The 19,811-nt window shown below is 48.4% G+C and overlaps 1 protein-coding gene across 1 annotated transcript; it reads left to right on the plus strand.

Annotated features, from left to right (window-relative positions):
• The first annotated feature begins 1,118 nt into the window (after positions 1 to 1,118).
• On the plus strand, positions 1,119 to 10,227 carry MRPS23 (mitochondrial ribosomal protein S23). Its single transcript, XM_082603409.1, has 6 exons — positions 1,119 to 1,272; positions 2,116 to 2,286; positions 4,392 to 4,469; positions 5,105 to 5,231; positions 5,588 to 9,353; positions 9,595 to 10,227. Exons 1-5 carry the CDS (start codon positions 1,229 to 1,231, stop codon positions 5,738 to 5,740), a joined length of 573 nt encoding a protein of 190 aa, XP_082459535.1. The 5' UTR covers positions 1,119 to 1,228; the 3' UTR covers positions 5,741 to 9,353; positions 9,595 to 10,227.
• Positions 10,228 to 19,811: the final 9,584 nt, after the last annotated feature.

The raw sequence follows: 19,811 nt of genomic DNA on the forward strand, positions 1-19,811 counted from the left end.
CTGGATTAAAAAGTTCAAAAATGAATACAAACTCTTCACAGGTCAAACTCTGAGGGATGCATAAAGAAAAAAAATTCTCCCTTCCCCTCCTGCAATCTCACTGGAGATAATCAATGTTCACAGCCGTGGGTGCCTTTCCACATAGTTTCTATCCTCATACAAACACGTCTAAAAGATTTCTGTTTTCTTTTGATCAAAGACCTCTGCAATTTCCTTTTTCATTTAACAATAAGTCGTGGGCATTCATCTAGGTCAATACGTATGGATCTAGCTCGTTCATTTCAATAGCTGCATAGGACTCCATAGATTTTATGAAGCATAATTTTCCAGCCATCTCCCATTCGATGGATGGGAGGGTGCATTACAAACAATGCTGCAATGACGATCTCTGCACAAATATCCTCGTGAAATTGTTTTAATTTCTATGGGGTACTTTACGCAAAGTATGACTGTTGGGACAAAAGGTTATCCTGAGAGGATACTTCCCCAGATTTTTGAGTTTCCTTCTCGGAATTTGTTTGTTCCGGACACTTTCACTTTTCAAGCTCTAAGGAACAGCTAGCTAGCGACGCCTCCCGGGGAGAAAACACTAGCTGCCCGCAGCATCCCTATTAGAGCGCATGCAGGTGGCGCTCCAGGGCCAAAGGGTTTAGTGGGGAGCGCTAAACAGTAGGAGACGGAGGACGGAGGCTTGGGCTCTAGGGTGACGTTCCTCCCCGGGCCTCGGTTTCCTTCCGCGCAGTCTTTGACTCCAACCAAAATTAGGTGCAGCCCGTACCTAGAGCTGGTGACCTCTTATCGGCCTTACGAATTCCTAGCCTAGTTGGCTCTCCCAGGACCTAGGCTGCGCCTCCCTCCTCTCTCCCCACCATCTTCCCTCCGCACGGCCCGGTCTTCTCGGGCGGAGTTGGCTCAGTAAGGCCAGTAAGGGTAAAGCAACCACCACAATTAACCCCTCCCCTGGATCGGTCATTTATTGCTTCTGCCGGGCTTTGGCTTGCTCCCTCCCTGGCGGCTCGGCTATCGAGTGCTCCTGTCTGAACCTGGCGTGTAGCCGATGGCGTGCCGATGCGGCCATCCTTTGCTTCTGCCTGGCTCCGCCCTCCCGTTGGGGCCGGGGCGGTAGCCCAGGGATCCACGGCTCGGCCCGCGACTTACTGTCACTTTGCCTGCTGCGGGCGCTTCCGGTTCCGGTACGAGGAGCCGCACGGGATCCCAAGCGCCGGGCATGGCGGGGAGCCGCCTGGAAACCGTGGGGAGCATTTTCTCGCGGTGCGTACTCGGAGCCGGGGTGGGCCGAGGGCGCCTCCCCATTTTACGCCCTTTCTTGGGTGGGTCTGAGCCCGGCCAGGCCTCTCTTGTGCTCTCTCCTGTTTCTGAAGAATGTGCTTGACTATGTCACCCCTTGAATTTCTTAGCTCTCACGTTCAGTCGCACCTCTCCGCTCCCCGAGTGGGGGTCTCTAGGAAGAGGAAGGGAGGAAGGGGCTGATGGGCCTGGCGGGACCGTCTTTGCATTTTCCTTGACGGGACGGGGATGGGACGAGGGGGGTGGGACGCACATAAGAAGGTGGAAGATTAACTCCCGAGCACTGTTAGGTTGGTTTGGAATATGGAAACATCTTACCTGTAGGTAGGGGACCTCCTGCTCTGCCCTCCTTCCGGTTGTTTTCCGGACTCTGACCCCGTCGGTGTCCCAGGCTGCGGCTACACTGATTCACTGACTGACCTTGGTTTCTTTTTTTAAATTAATTAATTAATTTATTTTTGGCTGCAGTGGATCTTCTTGCTGTGCGCTGGTTTTTTTCTGGTTGCGGCGAGCAGGGGCTACTCTTCGTTGTGGTGCGCGGGCCTCTCATTGCGGTTGCTTCTCTTGTGGAGCACGGGCTCTAGGCGCCCGGGCTTCAGTAGTGTGGCACGTGGGCTCAGTAGTTGTGGCTCGCAGGCTGTAGAGCGCAGGCTCAGTAGTTGTGGCACACGGGCTTAGTTGCTCCGTGGCATGTGGGATCGTCCCGCACCAGGGCTCGAACCCGTGTCTCCTGCATTAGCAGGCGGATTCTTAACCACTGTGCCACCAGGGAAGCCCTCTGACCTTCGTTCTTTACCCTTCCTGCAGGACGCGGGACCTGATTCGGGCTGGTGTGTTGAAGGAGAAGCCCCTCTGGTTTGACATATATAATGCCTTCCCGCCACTGAGGGAGCCGGTTTTCCGAAGGCCCCGCTTGCGATACGGCAAAGCGAAAGCTCACATCCAGGACATCTTCTACCACGAGGATCGGATTAGAGCGTGAGTACCGGGCCCGTATGGTGGACAGGAGGCTGCAGAACTTTAGAAGCAAAAGTTTAGCCAGCAGTCTGACCACGTAAATAGGAATTGAGTCTGGGCTTGCTCTGTGGAGCCGGTCTTGTCTATCTAGCCGGATTAGGGAATCAGAGCCCCTCCCCGATGTGAGAGAAGCAGAAGTTCGGAGAAGTAGAATCTGGAGCCCAACAACTGACTGATCATTGCAGTGATAGCTACCTGTTTCTGCACATCTGTTTGGTGGCTGGCACCGTGCTAAGCCCTTAACCAGCGTTATCTCATTTAGGTTTGTCTTCAACCCTGCAAGGTCGGTATCCTCCTCTCCATTTTAGTCATGAGAACAGTGAGGCTCAAGGTCAACTTCCTGGGAATTCACTGACAAAGCCCTTTCCCTCAAATACAGATGTCAGTTTTTAGTATCCAGAGTGTGTACAGTTTCTTTTCACTTTAAATGTTAAGATCAGAGATTGTGCCTAATTGAAATTAATACATATACCTTATTCTTACCCCTATTCCTGGATGTAAGAAAACAATTTATAAAGTCATTTTCTCTGTTGAGGTCCAGGCACCTTTCACTTGACGAATCTTTTTTTTTTTTTTTTTTCTCCCATGACACTCCTTTGAGGAGAACAAGTACGTTCTGGCTCTGCTTGTAAATTTTCAGAGATCTTCGGGGCATTAAATACTTTTTCAGTACTTTTTTGCTCAGGTCCATTGCATGCTCTCGGCCAGGATGCTTTCAAGGTCATTTACACATTAAAATCATTGGTGCTTCTACTGTGTGCGTAGCAGTGGAACTGGGTGATGCTCACTGGAGAATGTGGAATAGTTTACTGCTTCCTCTTGTATTGCTGTTAAGGCCAAAATAATAACACCTTATACTTAAATAGTTTTTTGAACCTTTATCTTTTTGGCCTTTTTTTTTTTTTTTTGGTGTTTCTGATATTTTTAAGAACTTAAAACAACAAAATAAGTTTCAGGTTTATCAAAACCTAAATGTAAAAAATGAAGTCGTAAAAGTTCTAGAAGAAGCTATGGAATAATTTAAAAAATAATCTCTGTGATAAAAGCCTTACCTAAGCATGATATAAAAACCCAGAAGCCATAGATGAAAATATTAAAATTTCTGCACACAAAAACTACCATAAGCAAAATCAAAAGTCAGGTGACATACTGGGAAAAAATTTTGCAACATGTGTGACAGAGGGCTAATTCCTGTTTATATTGCTATAAAGTTTGCTTATGAGGCAATAAGAGAAAAACCAAAAGGAAAAATAGGGAAAGAACGTGGACAGGTCACAGAAAAGGAAATTCATTTGCTTTTAGACATGAAAAGATGTTCAACGTGTTTCATAAGAAATGCAAAACTACAATGAATTATAATATTTCACCTGTCAAATGGACAAAGATCAAAAAGTCGGAAGATATCATTAGGTGCGGGTGTATAGAAATAGGCGGTCTCCTGCCTTCCCGGTGTGGGTATAAGTTGGCACAGCCCCTTTGGCAAGCATTCTGGCAGTTTGCAAGGCCAGATTACAGAGGCACATACCTTGACCCAGCAATACCATTTTTATGAAATTATTCCACAGGCTTATTTGCACGGTACACTAAGAAATATAGATAAAGGTAATCATTGCAACACTGTGTAAAGTAGCAAAGGACTAGAAACAATCTGTGTGCCCTGATCTGAAATGATCTCTGGGAAATATTAAGTAAAAAGGAAAGATGTGTTTACTCTCCTTGGGGTTAAACAGTGTGGCTGGGGATAGGGAATGAGAGATGCATGTATGGTTGTATAGTGATAGAACATTCCTGGGTGGATACACAAGAAACAGGTTAGTGTTGCTTAAGGGGAGGGGGCCTGGGAGTTTAGGGTACAGAGGTGAGGAGGAGTGTTACTTTTCACTGGGTACCTTTCTGTAACATCTGATGTATTTACCATGTGCATGCATTGCTTATTTAAAACGAACAAGAAAGGTCTGTAGGTCACATTATACTCAGTTCCTCAGGGCCCAGCAGTTACTCTTTCCTCCATTCTTGGCCATGATCTAGAACTGGAGATTTATATTGTGTTGTTTTTCACTTTCTAGGAAATTTTATTCAACCTATGGATCTGGTCAAAAAGCTTTTGATCTGTTCAATCCAAACTTCAAGTCTACCTGTCAACGGTAAGCCATTCCGTAAGTCTTTGGTTACCTTTCTTTTTTTAGGATTTAGTTGTCAATTTGTGGGGTTTTGTTGCATTCCACTTGAGGAAAAAGATGTTCCTATAGGGGCTTCCCTGGTGGCACAGTGGTTGAGAATCTGCCTGCTAATGCAGGGGACACGGGTTCGAGCCCTGGTCTGGGAGGGTCCTACATGCCGCAGAGCAACTAGGCCTGTGCACCACAACTACTGGGCCTGCGCGTCTGGAGCCTGTGCTCCACAGCAAGAGAGGCCACAATAGTGAGAGGCCCACGCACCATGATGAAGAGTGGCCCCCGCTTGCCACAACAAGAGATAGCCCTCGCATAGAGATGAAGACCCAACACAGCAAAAATAAATTAATTAATTAATAAAACTCCTACCCCCAACATCTTCTTTAAAAAAAAAAAAAAAAAAAAAGATGTTCCTATAGGAAGCTCTCTTTTTTTTTTTTAAACCATAGGTCCTTGTTGGTTATCTGTTTTAAATAGAGCAGTGTGTACGTGTCAATCCCAGACTCCCTAGGAAGTTCTCTTAAGGGAATACTCGGGACTGTGTAATAGCATGTCTTGACAACTCTCAATATACAGACTGAAGATGTGACTGCTTGGAATTCTAGGTTTGTGGAGAAGTACACTGAGCTACAGAAACTTGGAGAAACAGATGAAGAGAAGTTATTTGTGGAAGCAGGGAAGGCTTTATTGGCAGAAGGTGTCATTTTAAGACGAGTAGGAGAAGCAAGGACTGTGAGTATTTTATTAGCAAAACTATTACTAGGATTGGTTGTCTGTTTGTCAGAGGTTAAAGGAAGGCTTGGTTTTCTTTCCCCAACCGTGGCTCCAGACAATACTGTTAGATTGAATAGACTAGAATTTTGTGGTAAGGACTGCTGCTTGGAACAAGTGAGTTGTCATGAGGGCTTTTAAAATTGTGGTTCTGTAGAGACTTTTTATCATGTTTATTATTTGTTGTAATCAAATTTGACCTGAGATATTAATGTTAGATTTTTGAGTCAGTGATAGAATGTGCTAGTCATATAGCTTCAGCTGACTGAGTGAAAGTCATAACATCTGTGTGACGTACTTATATCTGGTCTTTTAAGCAACAGGATGGTAGTCACATTTCCTGGAAATCTGAACCCATGGGTGTTGAGCCCCAGACTGTGTTGGAGGAAAACCAGTCTCTGAAAGAAGATCCACAGGCCCAGCATTTGGGGGCACCTGGAGAACAGTCGACAGGTCTCTCACCTCCCTGAAGACCTTGTATGCTGTGTATACTGGCATCCAAACCGGATTCACTACATGAATGTTGTACTGTTTTTAACAGTTGAACTGTGTAAATGTTTCTTGATCTCTAAGGCATCACGTTTGCCTTCTTTTGGTTCCCACTTCTAGGTTGTCATAAAGCTCTGTATCGTGGTTTGAAGAAGCAGTTATGTGAACTTTTATGTTAGGGCGGTATTAAAGAATTCCTTGGTGCTTATAAAGTAAATTTACTTTAAAATTGTAAATAGCATGAGGAAACCTTTGAAAGTATTGTTTGAATGGGACTCATTCTGAGTAGGTTTGCTTGGAGTTTTGTGTTCACATTTGATTCTCTGGTATGTTTCTCTTCTCTTGATCCATCAGACTTTTACTTGCACATCAGGTGTGGTTCCCTGGCCAACTGTGTCTGCAGCTAATCTTTGTACTTTTTGCTTGAGAGGCCAGGCTGACTTGTGCTTTGCAGTAAGAATGAGGACCTATCATTGATGATGGACCAAGGCCAAAACTATAATCTCATGGATTGAGTGCTGGAGATGGTTAGCATAGACCTGCAGGTAGTAGGCTGCTCAGGAAAGATTTGTTGAATGAATGAATGATTACATCCTGCTGAAGACCGAATTCAGATGACTTCTCTGTAGGTAACTGGGTTGCCAAGAGGGATGACGCTCTTCACCGGCATCCACCTTCCTCCCTGGTGTCAGGGTGTGCTTACGAGTTCTTACCAACTCTCCTGCTTTCTTCATTTCCTTGTCTTTTACTGAATAAATAAAACACCCTTCAGCTATTAGTTTTCAGCTATCAGTAATTTGCTGCTCCAGAAACTTCTTACTTTAAAACTTGTGTAGCTTTCCCCCCCGTCCCTGTGTGCAGTCCCTTCTGTCTCCTGGCATGTCAGGGGCGGGGCCCACACCCCACAGACTGTAACCTTGCACATGGTGCTCGGGTAATGGAAGGTCAGTGAGTACATGAGGCAAAAGCCATTCTCAGCCATGCTGCTTCCCCCCCCCACCTTTATCACTGTTGTACAATTCCTCTTGTTTAGGGAATGCTTTACATTTAGATGGGGAACTAAGTTACATCCATTCGACATTAGGCAACCATTGGGTGCCGGATACCGGGCCTGGCCTTGGGAGGAAGACTGCGGCAGGTGGAGCGGTTGGTTCTGTTCTCAGAGGAGTGATTGTGGTTCCCTCATTCTCAGAAACCTTATCTTTCTGGGATTTAAAAGGTGGTTTTTTTTGTTTGTTTGTTTGTTTTTGCGGTACGCAGACCTCTCACTGTTGTGGCCTCTCCCGTTGCGGAGCACAGGCTCCAGACGCTCAGGCTCAGCGGCCATGGCTCACGGGCCCAGCCGCTCCGCGGCATGTGGGATCTTCCCGGACCGGGGCACGAACCCGTGTCCCCTGCATCGGCAGGCGGACTCTCAACCACTGCGCCACCAGGGAAGCCCAAGGTGGTTTCTTTGTCATAGTAATGAAGACGTTTAAAAATATTATTTGTTGCATAATTAAAGAAAAAGTTATACATGCTCATGGTTCAAAATTTGAAGGTGAAAAGTCAATCTCCTTTCCACTCCTGTCCCCTGGCCCTCCCATTTTCCCTTCCCTGCGGCCACCACTATCACCTTTCTTTCCAGAAATAATTTTGAGTGTGTACAGGGGGACACAATGTATACTGTTCTGTACCTTGTTTTCCACTTAATGTCTCAGAGATCTTTCATATGGACGCATAGCAAACCTTTAGGTTGAACCTCAGTGATCAAAACATAGTCAAAGGGAATGTCAATGTGAGCAGCTGGGTGGCGGCTGCCAGTTCACACAGCCGGGTTGGGTTGCACGATATGAGGAGAGGTCTGCGTGCTGCGGGGCTGGGTTGGGAGCGTGCCCCCGCCTTCCCTGTCCCCCACCCCGAGCCAGAGAGAGAACCCAGGAGCCCCAGCGCCCCAAATAGAAGGATCCCTGAACAGCCACCCCCCTCCCCACTGGCAGCTGCTAGGGGGGTGGGTGAGCAAAGTCTAGGCTTCTGAGAAAGCCAGGATGGGAAATCTTTAAAAAGAAAAAAATAAAACATTGTCAAAGGTGTGAAGCTTCCTTGGGGAATTCAGAACTCTTCCCATGGTCAGTGTGGGCAAAAGCCATCACCAGGTCCCTGTAGTGTTTGGAGAGAATGGAAGTGTGACCTCGTTCTTGGCTTTCTTTAAGGAGCTTAACATCTAGTTGGGAAGATAAGAGTGACTTTCAAAACAAGAGGAACAGGAATCCTTTTAAATTACGGAAGTGTAGAGAGTCGGGGAGAGGGATCAGCCCTGGACTAGTCTAGGACCACTGCCTGGAGAGCCTTGAAGGGCAAGTGGGATGTGAAGTGTGTGTGCTGTTTCTTTTGCCAGGAGCACCTCCCTGCCACTGCGGTCTTTAGAAACCATACCTTCACAGCCCTTTCAAAAGCTATCTCTGCTCGCGAGATTTACCAACATCCAAATTGAGTCTCAGGTCCCTGTCGAGACACTTCCAGGCTGCGCTCACTGCATTCGCACCCTGGGTCCACTGTACTCCTGCCTGGTTGACCCTGGTCTTCCATGCCAGAGGTAACTATCCTCTCCCTGCTGAGGGTGTGAACAGCAGCAGAAATTCTTATTTGTATGCACTAAATCATTAAATCAGGAGTAGACCCTCCATGTGGGTTTGCTGAGCTGAAGCCAAGGAAGGCATGTGTCCAGGTTACAGTGAAGCTTGCACCAGACAAGTCTGAAGGTCTGGGTTCTAGTTCTGGTGGTTCCAGTTTGTACTGGTGTGACCTTGTGCCTGTCACCATCTCTCTGACTACAAAATAGGGATGACGTTTGCTTCTTTGGCTTCCAGTTAGTACTGTGAGAATTCCTTGAGATAATGAATGCAAAATTCACTTGTAGCATGTATGACAGGTGCCTTTATTATTCTCTTGAGGAGCAGCGGAAGACAGGTCTGAGCAGATAGGATGGGATCAGATCATGGTGGGCTCGATAACTGCACAGAGGACTTGAGTGGGTATAAGGAAGTCTGAGCAAGGAAGTAATGCCTAGTGAAAACTGTCAGGTCAGAGGAAGGTTCACCCAGATGTGACATAAAGAATAGTGTTGGGGGAGTGGGCAGGGAGGGAGGGAAGAAGAGGCATGTCAGAAAGACTTTGGACTCTGTAGCCATCCCACTTGAAGGCAGGGATTTCAAGGTTGCAAACCTGAGTGACCAGAATAGCGATATCACTAACAGACAGCAAGGTGGGGAAGAGAACTTCAGTTCTCAACATGCTGAGTTAGAGGTCATGGCTCAGTGTTCAAGTGGCAGACAGAGATGGGTTGGGTGTCTGGGAGATGCGGAGGAAACCTTAGCACAGGTAAGGGTTGGAGCCAGGAGACTGAATGAGCTCTCCGGGGTGAGGGTAGAGAGATACAGGGTGTGGGGACTGAGCCAGGATGGGGGAACAAGAAAGTCAGCAGATGAAACAGGTCCTGCATCATCCATCATTTAAATAGGCTTGTTTAAGTGGTCCCAGATTCACCAGGTTTTACAGAGTTCTCCTTTTGCTTTTGTTGGGTAGAACCGATCCTTGATTGTGTGTCCTTAAAAGGCAAGCACAGGGCCTCCCTGGTGGCGCGGTGGTTGGGAGTCCGCCTGCCGATGCGGGGGATGCGGGTTCGTGCCCCGGTCTGGGAGGATCCCATATGCCGCGGAGCGGCTGGGCCCGTGAGCCATGGCCGCTGAGCCTGCGCGTCCGGAGCCTGTGCTCCGCGGCGGGAGAGGCCACAGCAGTGAGAGGCCCGCGTACCGCAAAAAGAAAAAAAAAAAAAAAAAAAAAAAAAAAAAAAAAGGCAAGCACAAGGCTTTTTGTAATTTTGTGTAGTCTTCCTCAACTTACGATGGGGTTAAGTCCCAATAAACGCATCATAAGTTGAAAATATCGTAAGTTAAAAATGCATGTAATACACCTAAGCTACTGAACATAAGAGCTTAGCCCAACCTACCTTAAACATGCTCAGAACACTTCCATTAGCCTACACTTGGGCAAAATCATCTAATGAAAAGCCTATTTTTATATAAAGTGTCAAATATCTCATGTAATTTGTTAAGTACTGTACTGAAAGTGAAAGACGGAATGGTTGTCAGTGTATCAGTTGTTTACCCTTGTGATTTCATGGTTGACTGGAAGCTGCCCTGCCCAGCATCACAAAAGAGTATCACAGTGCATGTTGCTAGGTTGGGAGAATATCAAAATTCAAAAATCAAAGTGCGGTGTCTACTGAATGCATATTTTTGCACCATTGTAAAGTCTAAAAATCGTCAGTCAAACCACTGTAAGTCGGGGACTGTCTATATAATATTTAATGTCCTGTTTTCCTGATAGTGAAAGTGGTATTACAGAAAACCTGTGCCTCCAAAGGATTCCTGATTTTGTTAGAATGATACCCGTCCCCCTAAATAAATGATGGCTTGCCACTTGAAAACATTCAACAGATTCTTTTTTTAAACGAAGTCATTCAGGTGGGATGATAAGATTTTCTCTGAGGCTAGTACTGGTGCCTGCCCCTGTTCTTGGTCATCCAGATGAGGCATGCTAGCCTTGTGCGGCCTTATCCATCCTTCTAGGCTCTCAGCTCTGACCAAGCCTTGCTCTGAACCAGCCTGTTTCCCTGACTATCTGGGACCTGGGGCATGTGACATGGTGTGGCTCCGATAATGGAAGCAGGCTGGCACTGTGGAGCTAGGAACAAGGAAAGGTGAGTCGTGTGTGTTTGGGGGGTGGGGGTGGGGGTGGGAGGGGGCAAGGTTATTACTTTGTTCCTGGTCCCTGTGTTCTGCGTTCTATTCCAGAACAGCCAAAAGGTGGAGGACCGGCTGGCTGGGTTAATCATGCGTTTTGAGCCTTTGATGGTGCTCGATGAGATGGATGCCTGAGCATGTTGTTCAGTGAGCAGCTTGGTTGAGGTCACCTTAGCTGATGGAGGAAGGGCACCTGCCCTCCCGTGGAAAAGGCAGGAAATGGTTTTCCTGTCACTCCTAGGGTAGCGTTCAGTGTGGCAAGTGGGTCTCCGATTGGATGAGCCCAGCACTGGAGCAGTTTCTGTGGAGATGCTGAACCAGACAAGTGTTTATTGCTGCAGCATGAAAATGAAAAGGTTGCTAGGGGAAGGCAAAGGAGGCTGGAAGTGAAGTGCTCTGTTCCCTACGAATGCCGCCTCCATGGCTCACCCCCTAGCCCCCACCATCAGGGCAGATGACAGAGAAGGGATTTTCGTTAAATGTTAGCTGACAATGAAATTACATTTGGGGTATAGTTTTACCCTTGATTGATGCTCTTCCTGGACTGGAACTTAAATGTCAGTCACCTGACCTTCTAGTTGCTCAGTTCTTTTAATTAAAAGATGATTCTAAGTAACATCCAGTAGTGGTCTATTTATTATTTATCAAGCATTTTCTTTCCAGCAGTTAGTGAAAGGTCAGTCGCTTCAGTGGATGCTTTGTTTTTGGTGAGCAGCTTAGATGAAAAGACATACAATCAATCTCTGCTCCCTCCTGTTTGCTCATGGGCAGGACACGGTTTAATAGTCATTGTGGCATTTAGGATCGCAGACCTCTTGAAACATGCAGAAAAGTGCACTTGCATCCCTTGCTGCTGAACATTTCTCCAAAAGTAAACATCAGGTTGTGATTATGGTTAATAATGAGATATTGATTGTTTGAAAATGTCACCGCCTGGGACCTTGGCCCCAGCACCGCTAGATGGCGCTGCACTCTCATGCTGATCGGCCACAATCATTTTATTTCCTTGCCTCGGGGTACCTTGCCTTTCAAGTTTGGAGAGTGTCCTTGTAAAATGGTGTTCTGCCTGAGATTTAGGAAGCTGAGGTCCTGGGGTGCCTGGGTTAGGGTAGAGATGGGAGCGGATGGGCCTCAGGGCAGATGGCAAAGACTTACCGGGTAAGGGGCGGGGGACCCAGCACTGTCTACATCATAATAGCAGCAGAAGGGGAAGGACCTAACTGGTGCCGAGCCCCTGGGGACCCTGCCCAGAGCAGTGTTCTCTAACCTTCTCCAGTCAGTGACACATCTGCGAATTTGCTGCGGAGGATGGAGGGAGAGAACGGTGCAGGCAGGCGGGCAGCGCGGAGCAGTGGGAAAAACCCAGGCCTCTGGAGAGACAGACCCGGGTTTGAAACCCAGATAGACGGCTTTGTCTTGTGACATTAGGGGAGTGAGTGAATGAATAGCTTGTGCCTCAGTTTCCTTACCTGTAAAACAGGAATACTCACATCTACCTCTTGGAGTTGTGAGCAGATAAGCGTGAACAAATCAGATGTGTCTTTGCTCTCCCTGCTTGAAGGCCTCAGCAACTGTTGATTCCCACTGGGTGGAGATGAATGTGCTTTAGATCAAAATGCAGAAGAAACCAAGCAATGGTGTCGTGTACCTTTTCACTAGCCGCTTGCTTAACCATTTATCTTTTCTCCACCCTTCCCCCCTAATAGTTACCATCTCCTTTATCTTCTTCCAGCCTTCTAGCACCCAATCAATCAATCAATCAATCAATCAAAAAAGGCAAAGGAGGAAACCAAACACCAGCCTGCAAACACCAGTGGACAAACTTGTCCACTATTGGAACTTACCCAATGCTGGTAGTTTTCACTGAAAAACTTGCTTTTCTTTAGCTATTGCTTAGGCAGATAGTGTGTGTGTGTGTACGTGCGTGTGTGCGTTTGCGTGTGCGTTTGTGTGTACGTGTGTGTGTGTTTATGTTTGTGTGTGCGTGTGTGTACGTGTGTGTGCGCGTGCGTTTGTGTGTGTTTATGTGTTTGTGTGTGCGTGTGTGTTTGTGTGCGTGTGCGTGTGTTTGTATATGTATGTGTATGTGTGTTTGTGTGTACGTGTGTGTGTGTGTGCGCGCGTGTGTGTGTGTAGAAACCGGTGTCTTAATGGCATTCTTTCTGCCCCTTCTTTCCTTCCTCATCGTTGCTCTCCTGTCCTCCTTGTGTTAAACTTTTCTCCTTTCTTTCTCCCCCCTGCACCCCAGATTGTGGAGGGAAGCCAGAGGGTCACACCCTAGAGGCCCAGCAGAAGAAAACCTCAGAGACATTGTTTCTGGGACCCGGGGCTGCTCAGCAATTGGGGCAGGAGTTTCTGGAACTCCCTCTGGTCCTCCTCCCAGTGAAGGGCAGGGGGTCGTGGGCGCCGGGGCTGAAATGGTGGGTCGGACGGGAGTGCGGTCCGGAGAGCCAGAAAGATCTGTTCATTGTCCTTCCCCCGTCCAGTGCCCCTCTCCCTCCATGTGTCCCTGGCTGGTCTGCAGGTGGGTCGTGGGACCCCTCTGCCTCTGGTCACCCGGGATGCTAGGTCAGAGGAGCACAGGGCTTAGGGTGCCACCCGGGTGCGTTGGGAGGAAGAGCTCTCTGCCTTCTTGCCTCTCGAGGCCTCAGTCAAAAGAACCGTGTTCAAATCCTGATGCTCCCTGTGCGACTGTGGCTTTGGGCAGGTCACTTAACCCTTCTAAGCCACATTCAGTCCCAGCACAGGGTCTGGAGCCTAATAGGTCCTTGAAAGTGTGTTTGTTGAGTGAACAAATGAACAAAGGAATGCTCCCCCGTCTATATTGTGGGGATAATCGTATTGGCACCAAGGATGCTTCGGGGGCCGAATGCCAACAGGATGCTGGTGGGGCAGAACTTTGTAAACCCTCAAGCCTTCTACAGTTATGCGAAATACAGGTGTGGGAAGATGGCAGTGGGTGTGGAGCCGCAGGGCTGGGCTGCTCCCGGGAGCACAGAGCCGGAGACTGTGGCCTCGGGAGAGGTGCGGAGCAGCAGGAGAGCATGATGGTCCCGTCTCTCCTGCTGAAGAATTCTGCAGCGGGGCTTCCCTGGTGGAGCAGTGGTTCAGAATCCGCCTGCCAATGCAGGGGACAGGGGTTCTAGCCCTGGGCCAGGAAGATCCCACATGCCAGAGAACAACTAAGCCCGTGTGCCACAGCTACTGAGCCTGCACTCGAGTCCGCAAACCACAACTACTGAGCCCACATGCTGCAACTACTGAAGCCCACGTGCCTAGAGCCGTGCTCCACAACAAGAGAAGCCACCACAATGAGAATTCCGCGCACCACAACGAAGAGTAGCCCCCGCTCGCCGCAACTAGAGAAAACCTGTGCACAGCAACGCAGACCCAACGCAGCCAAAAATAAATAAATAAATAGATAAAATTAAAAAAAAAAAAAAGAATTCTGCAGGAAATGCCCACTGTTCCTCAACCCCCCTCCCGGCATGCTCAGTTTAAACTCTAGACATGCTCAGGATTATCTTTAGAATATTAAACAGGGGGAGAGAGGAGGATCCTGAGCTTTATCACCAGCTTCCCCTGGCTCCTGCCAAGTGAGGTGAAATGGCCCTGCTCCAGCTCATGGCAGGGTCACGGCTCCCTCGCCCTCCTGGAGCGCATCCTCTTCCCGAGGCCTGGCTTCCTGCTGGGATCCATCCCCCTGCCATGGCATATGTGTCACTTTGGCTCCCTTCCAGCCGCCTGAGGGTATAATTCAGGGAACAATGGGCTTGTGTTGTCACTGCTGCCAGCCTTGGGCTGTCACCTCTCACAGCGAGGCAGGGTCTCCAGTTCAGACCGGGCGGAGGAAGGGTCCCAGCCCAGGGCCTGGCTTACCTCAGTGATTGTGCCTGAGCCCTGGCTCCCGGTGTCGCTGTCCAGCCACGCTCATGGGGCCCCTGAGGTTAGAACAAGAGGCTTAATGTCAGAAAAATTCCACATTAAATCCTAAGAAGGCAAACTTGTCTTTGGCAACCTTGCCCCATCCCTCACTTTCCCAATTTTGGATGTGTGAGAAGAGGAAGGGGCCCTGGGAGACAGGCCAGGTGAGTAGGAACGGTCTGGTAACCTGAGCTCCAGGCAGATAAAGGGCACCAGAACATTCCATAGTCCTACAGCATTCCAGCCGGGTCTCTCCTGCCCTGGGCAACCTAACCTCCAATCCAGCATGTTCTTAAGGTTGGACCTGTTTATTCCTTCCCTTTTGATTGCTGAAGTAATCAAAATCAAATTCAGACTGGCTTCTGCAAAGAACCACTTTGAATACCTATAAAGTCAGGAAGGTTGAATTTAGGAAACTCTCATCCACAGGACTTTGTTCCCCTGAGCTGTTGGCCACTTATAATTAATATTAATGAAAGATAGATGACAGATGCTTACTGCTCAACTGGCATGCGTTGCCAAACCCCAAAGGGGTTACTTGAAGATCTAAAGGACTTGAATGTACTTTACTGTCACGTTGAAGAGAATAAAACTTTCAGGGTATAGTCAAAATTTCGTATGTATGAGAACTCATAGGCGATGTCTGCCTTAACAACACAACACAAGACGAAACAAAAGAAGATCTGAGTGTGCGGCCACTTCTTACTGACATTTAAAAATAGCTCCCTTAAGCCCAAAACCGACGCAGGAGAAGACCTGAGACAGTAGATGGAGCACAGGCTGAGGCTCCTGGAGACCCCGGCCCGGCCCCAGCTCATCCACTACTTGGCTGTGACTTTGGAAAGTCATTAAACCTTTTCAGCCATTTGTAAAATCAGGGGTTGAACTACAAGACCTCAGAAGGCCTATTCTTTGGGTCTGTGGGTCCGAGAAGAGCCAAAAAGATGGGGCGAGCAAGCACATTCCAAGACTTACTAAATACTTATTTAAAATCTTTTCACTTTTTCAATTTTGATTATGGAAGCACTCGTAAAGGTAGAGAAAATAGTGTAATGATCCTCCATATGTTCATTGTGTAGACTTAACCCTTATTAGTATTTTGCCATATTTGCTCGCCTATATTTTTTCTGAAGAATTTTAAAGCAAGTCCAGACATGACCTCCCTCACCCAAGGCTTCAGCCTGCTTCTCTGAAAAAAAAGACCTTTACTTACATCAACACAATACCATCATTAAGCCTAATAAGATGGTAATTAAAAGTAATTTAGCGACTTCCCTGGTGGTCCAGTGGTTAAGACTCTGCACGTCCACTGGAGGTGGTGCGGGTTCGATCCCTGGTCGGGGAACTAAGATCCCATATGCCGCGCAGTGCAGCCAAAAAAATTAATTTAATATCACCTAATACCCAGTCCATATTCAGATGTCCCCAGAGTTCCCTGAACAGGCTCTTAGCCTCCTCCTACCCCAGGTCTGTCTCTCGGGTCAACCACTGTTAACTACTTCCGGTTTTAGTGCCTCTGGTGATTACCTTCCCAGAAATCATAGTTTATACCACCACTTCTTGTTTACCAACTGCAGTCACAGTGTCTGGGCTTCCTGCTATGATAGATGAGGGTTGAGCTAACTTAGATTCTCTCTTCCTTCCACTGGGGTGTATTTCCACCTAGTTCTTCTGTATAGTAACACCTACTAAGGTTCTACTTTGGGTTGAATTGTGTTCCCCCGCAAAAGGTATGCTGAAGTCCGAGTTTCCGGTGCCTGTGAATGTGACCTTATCTGGCAATAAGGTCTTTGCTGATGTCATCAAATTAAAGCGCTGTTATACTGCGTTAGCGTGAGCCCTAAATCCAGTGGCTGGCACCCTTGTAAGGAGAGGGATATTTGTTTTTATTTTTATTTTATATATTTATTTATTATTTTTTTTGCGGTACGCGGGCCTGTCACCGCTGTGGTCTCTCCCGTTGCAGAGCACAGGCTCCGGACGCGCAGGCTCAGCGGCCATGGCTCACGGGCCCAGCCGTTCCGCGGCACGTGGGATCTTCCCGGACCAGGGCACGAACCCGCGTCCCCTGCATCGGCAGGCGGACTCTCAACCACTGTGCCACCAGGGAAGCCCAGGAGAGGGATATTTGGAAACAGACACACACAAAGAGGGAAGACAGCCATGTGAGGACGGAGGCAGAGATTGGAGAGATGCAACCACAAGCCAAAGAGTGCTGAGTTTTGCTGGCAACCACCAGGCGCTGGAAGAGGCAAGGAGGGATTCTCCCTTCCAGCCCTCAGAGGGAGCACGGCCCCGCAGGCAACTTGATCTCAGACTTCTGGCCTCCAGAACTGTGAAAGAATAAATTCCTGGTGTTCTAGGTCACTCAGTTTGTGGCAGTTTGTTATGGCAGCCCTAGGAAACTAATATGGTTCCTCTATCTTTGGAGCATTGCTGTAGGGGAAAAACTCAGTTTTCCACCTTCCTATGTAGGGAAAAACCCCGTTCTTCCCTCCTGGGTGTTTCTTCTTGTCAGTTTCCTTCACTACTCACATAAAACACTTCACTTCTGGTCACCAAATAGGTGGAGGCTTCCCCCTACAACAAGCAATTCTCTGAGACACCAGCTGAGTATCCTACAATTTAATTCGGTTCTCACACTATCTACCCAGAGATAGCATCAGATCCCACAGGTTAAGAGCCCAGCCTCCCAGTCTTATAAGACTGCCCACCCTCACCCCGCATACACACACACATACTTCGGATGCCAGTCACAAGCCCAGGTCATCATCTGTGCTTCGGACCAAACAGCTGTAGATCAGAGCTTCCAATGACCCCCTCCTTGGGTTTCATTCATTTGCTAGGGAGACTCACAGAACTCAGGGAAACACTTACTTAACGTTTACCAGTTTATATGTGACAAAGGATCAGATGGGGCTTCCCTGGTGGCGCAGTGGTTGAGAGTCCGCCTGCCGATGCAGGGGACACGGGTTCGTGCCCCGGTCCGGGAAGATCCCACGTGCCGCGGAGCGGCTGGGCCCGTGAGCCATGGCCGCTGAGCCTGCGCGTCCGGAGCCTGTGCTCCGCAACGGGAGAGGCCACAACAGGGAGAGGCCTGTGTACCGCAAAAAAAAAAAAAAAAAAAGGATCAGATGAACGGCCAGATGGAGGAGATGCCTAGGACAAGGTATGGGGAAGGGACGTGGAGCTTCCATACCCTCCCCAAGGCACCACACTCCCAGCACCCCCACATGTTCACCAACCTGGAAGCATTCCGAACACATACTTTTGGGATTTTACGGAAGCTTCATCATGTAGGCATCATCAATCATTAACCCCATTTTCAACTCTTCTCCCTCCTCCAGAGAATGGGGGCGGGGCTAAAAATTCCAAGCTTCTAATCGTGGCTTGGTCTTTCTGGTGACCAGCCCTCATCCATCCAGCTGTCTAAGAGCCCACCTAGAGTCACCTCATTGGAACAAAAAACACTCCTATCACCCTGGAAATTACAGGGGTTTCAAGAGCCCTGTGTCAGGAGCCGGGGGCAGAGACCAATACATATTTCTTGTTACAAATCACAATCACAATTACATAAAATGCTTATGGCTGTATTTCTTGTTCCGTCAACTACCTCGATTCTCTACTTTGTGAAATGGGGATAAGAACCAAAGATTTCAACAGACAGCTGAATGGACCCAGGATCCGAGAAGGCGGAGGGATCATGGGCTGCACCAGGCAAAGGGTGGATGCTTCTGATCCAGGGCCATAGCTGCTCCAGCTTGAAGGCTGTAGAGAGTCCCAGCGCCGGCAGCAGGAGGTGAGGGAGGGCCCTGCCAGCCCAGAGTTGATGTTATCTCATATGCCTCCAGGCACCAGCCCCCAGAGTCTGCCTGCTTCCCTCTCGCTTATCACAGACCTGTTCCTCTGGAAAGCTTACAGACGCCGGCTATGAAGATGGGTCCTCCCAGAGCAGCTTCTTCTGAGTCCTGTTTTGACATGAAGCACTGGCACGCATTGGGGGATGCTAGCAAAATTGCATGATGCTCCCCCGCTTTTTTCTGTAGGAATGTCATTAACCATCTTGCCAATTCGCTCTTCTAGAACAGTTGTGCTGAGTAGGCGGGTGTGCCCATTTCTCTCACCCTGGCCCATTCTTGGAGGTGTTTTTTTTTTTTTTTTTTTTTTTTTTGGCAGTACGCGGGCCTCTCACTGTTGTGGCCTCTCCCGTTGTGGAGCACAGGCTCCGGATGCGCAGACTCAGCGGCCATGGCTCACGGGCCCAGCCGCTCCGCGGCACGTGGGACCTTCCCAGACCGGGGCACAAACCCGTGTCCCCTGCATCGGCAGGCGGACTCTCAACCACTGCGCCACCAGGGAAGCCCCTGGCCCATTCTTGGAGGTGTTTTGTGTACTGCTTTTGCTTAAACTTTGCTTGATCTTTCTTGCCCTTTGTCCAAATGTCCCCATCTACTCATTTTTATCCTCGTATACTTTCTGTAAGCATTCTTTTGTCCATTCGCCCTCCTGTTTTCTTTTGAATGAAGCAGGATCTAAATACATAAGAATTAGACAGGGCCCCACAGAATGGAGATCACAGTACACAGGGGCTGCCTGCTACCCCAGCCCTGGTCCTGCAGGTGTCCTGGCTCTCGGGATTTGTTAAGGTTGCTATCAGTCGTGGCTAATGTATGTTCAGTGCTCACTACATGATAGGTGCCCTGGTTACATCCTCTTGTTCAATCTCCGAGCAACCCCATGAAATACCACCATTATTCCCAGAACCTTGATTCAAAGGAGGCAGTGATGCCAGAGTCTCTGCTCTTAACCAAGGCCTCCAACAGGGCTGCCGCGTGGGGTGGCTCAGGCTGCACGTCGCACACCCCCTGGGGACACCATTTGCACAGACTGCCTTGTGAACGGCGCCCCCTGGAGTTGTGCAGTGCAGTGGCCCTGGCCTTCTACTAAGTAAGAGCTTAAGGAAAATGCTTTCTACCTATTTGACAGGCTTAGGAGGGTAAATCTCACTACCCACTGAGGGGCTTTTCTGTTTTGGATTTATAGGACTTTCTTAAGGTCATGGTTCTTCATGTTTTAAAAGCCTATTGGTGTGGAAGCCCTCCCACCTACATAAACATTTGTTTAGGAAGGGAGTGCCCAGCGTGGGCCCCGTGCACTGACACCAACCATGTAAGGGCATGGACTCGGCCGCTGTTTGTGGCTTCCCCGCTTGGCCACCGCAGACTTATTGAGCAATATATTATGAGCGTGCCTCACTTTGATGATGTGTTATAGATAAATCATTAAGGAGGCTGCTCACCGCGGTGATGTATTGGTGTAATAGATCATCAGAGTGAAGTCTTCT

The sequence above is a fragment of the Mesoplodon mirus genome (genome assembly GCF_964341445.2).
Source record: "Mesoplodon mirus genome assembly, chromosome: 18".
NCBI classification, from domain to species: Eukaryota; Metazoa; Chordata; class Mammalia; order Artiodactyla; family Ziphiidae; genus Mesoplodon; species Mesoplodon mirus.

Excerpts from the sequence above, each read along its gene's own strand:
- MRPS23 (XM_082603409.1), top strand. The coding sequence starts at position 1,229 with ATGGCGGGGAGCCGCCTGGAAACCGTGGGGAGCATTTTCTCGCG. Across the intron at positions 2,287-4,391 it reads CACGAGGATCGGATTAGAGC|GAAATTTTATTCAACCTATG; the intron begins GTGAGTACCGGG and ends TTCACTTTCTAG. Across the intron at positions 4,470-5,104 it reads TTCAAGTCTACCTGTCAACG|GTTTGTGGAGAAGTACACTG; the intron begins GTAAGCCATTCC and ends TTGGAATTCTAG.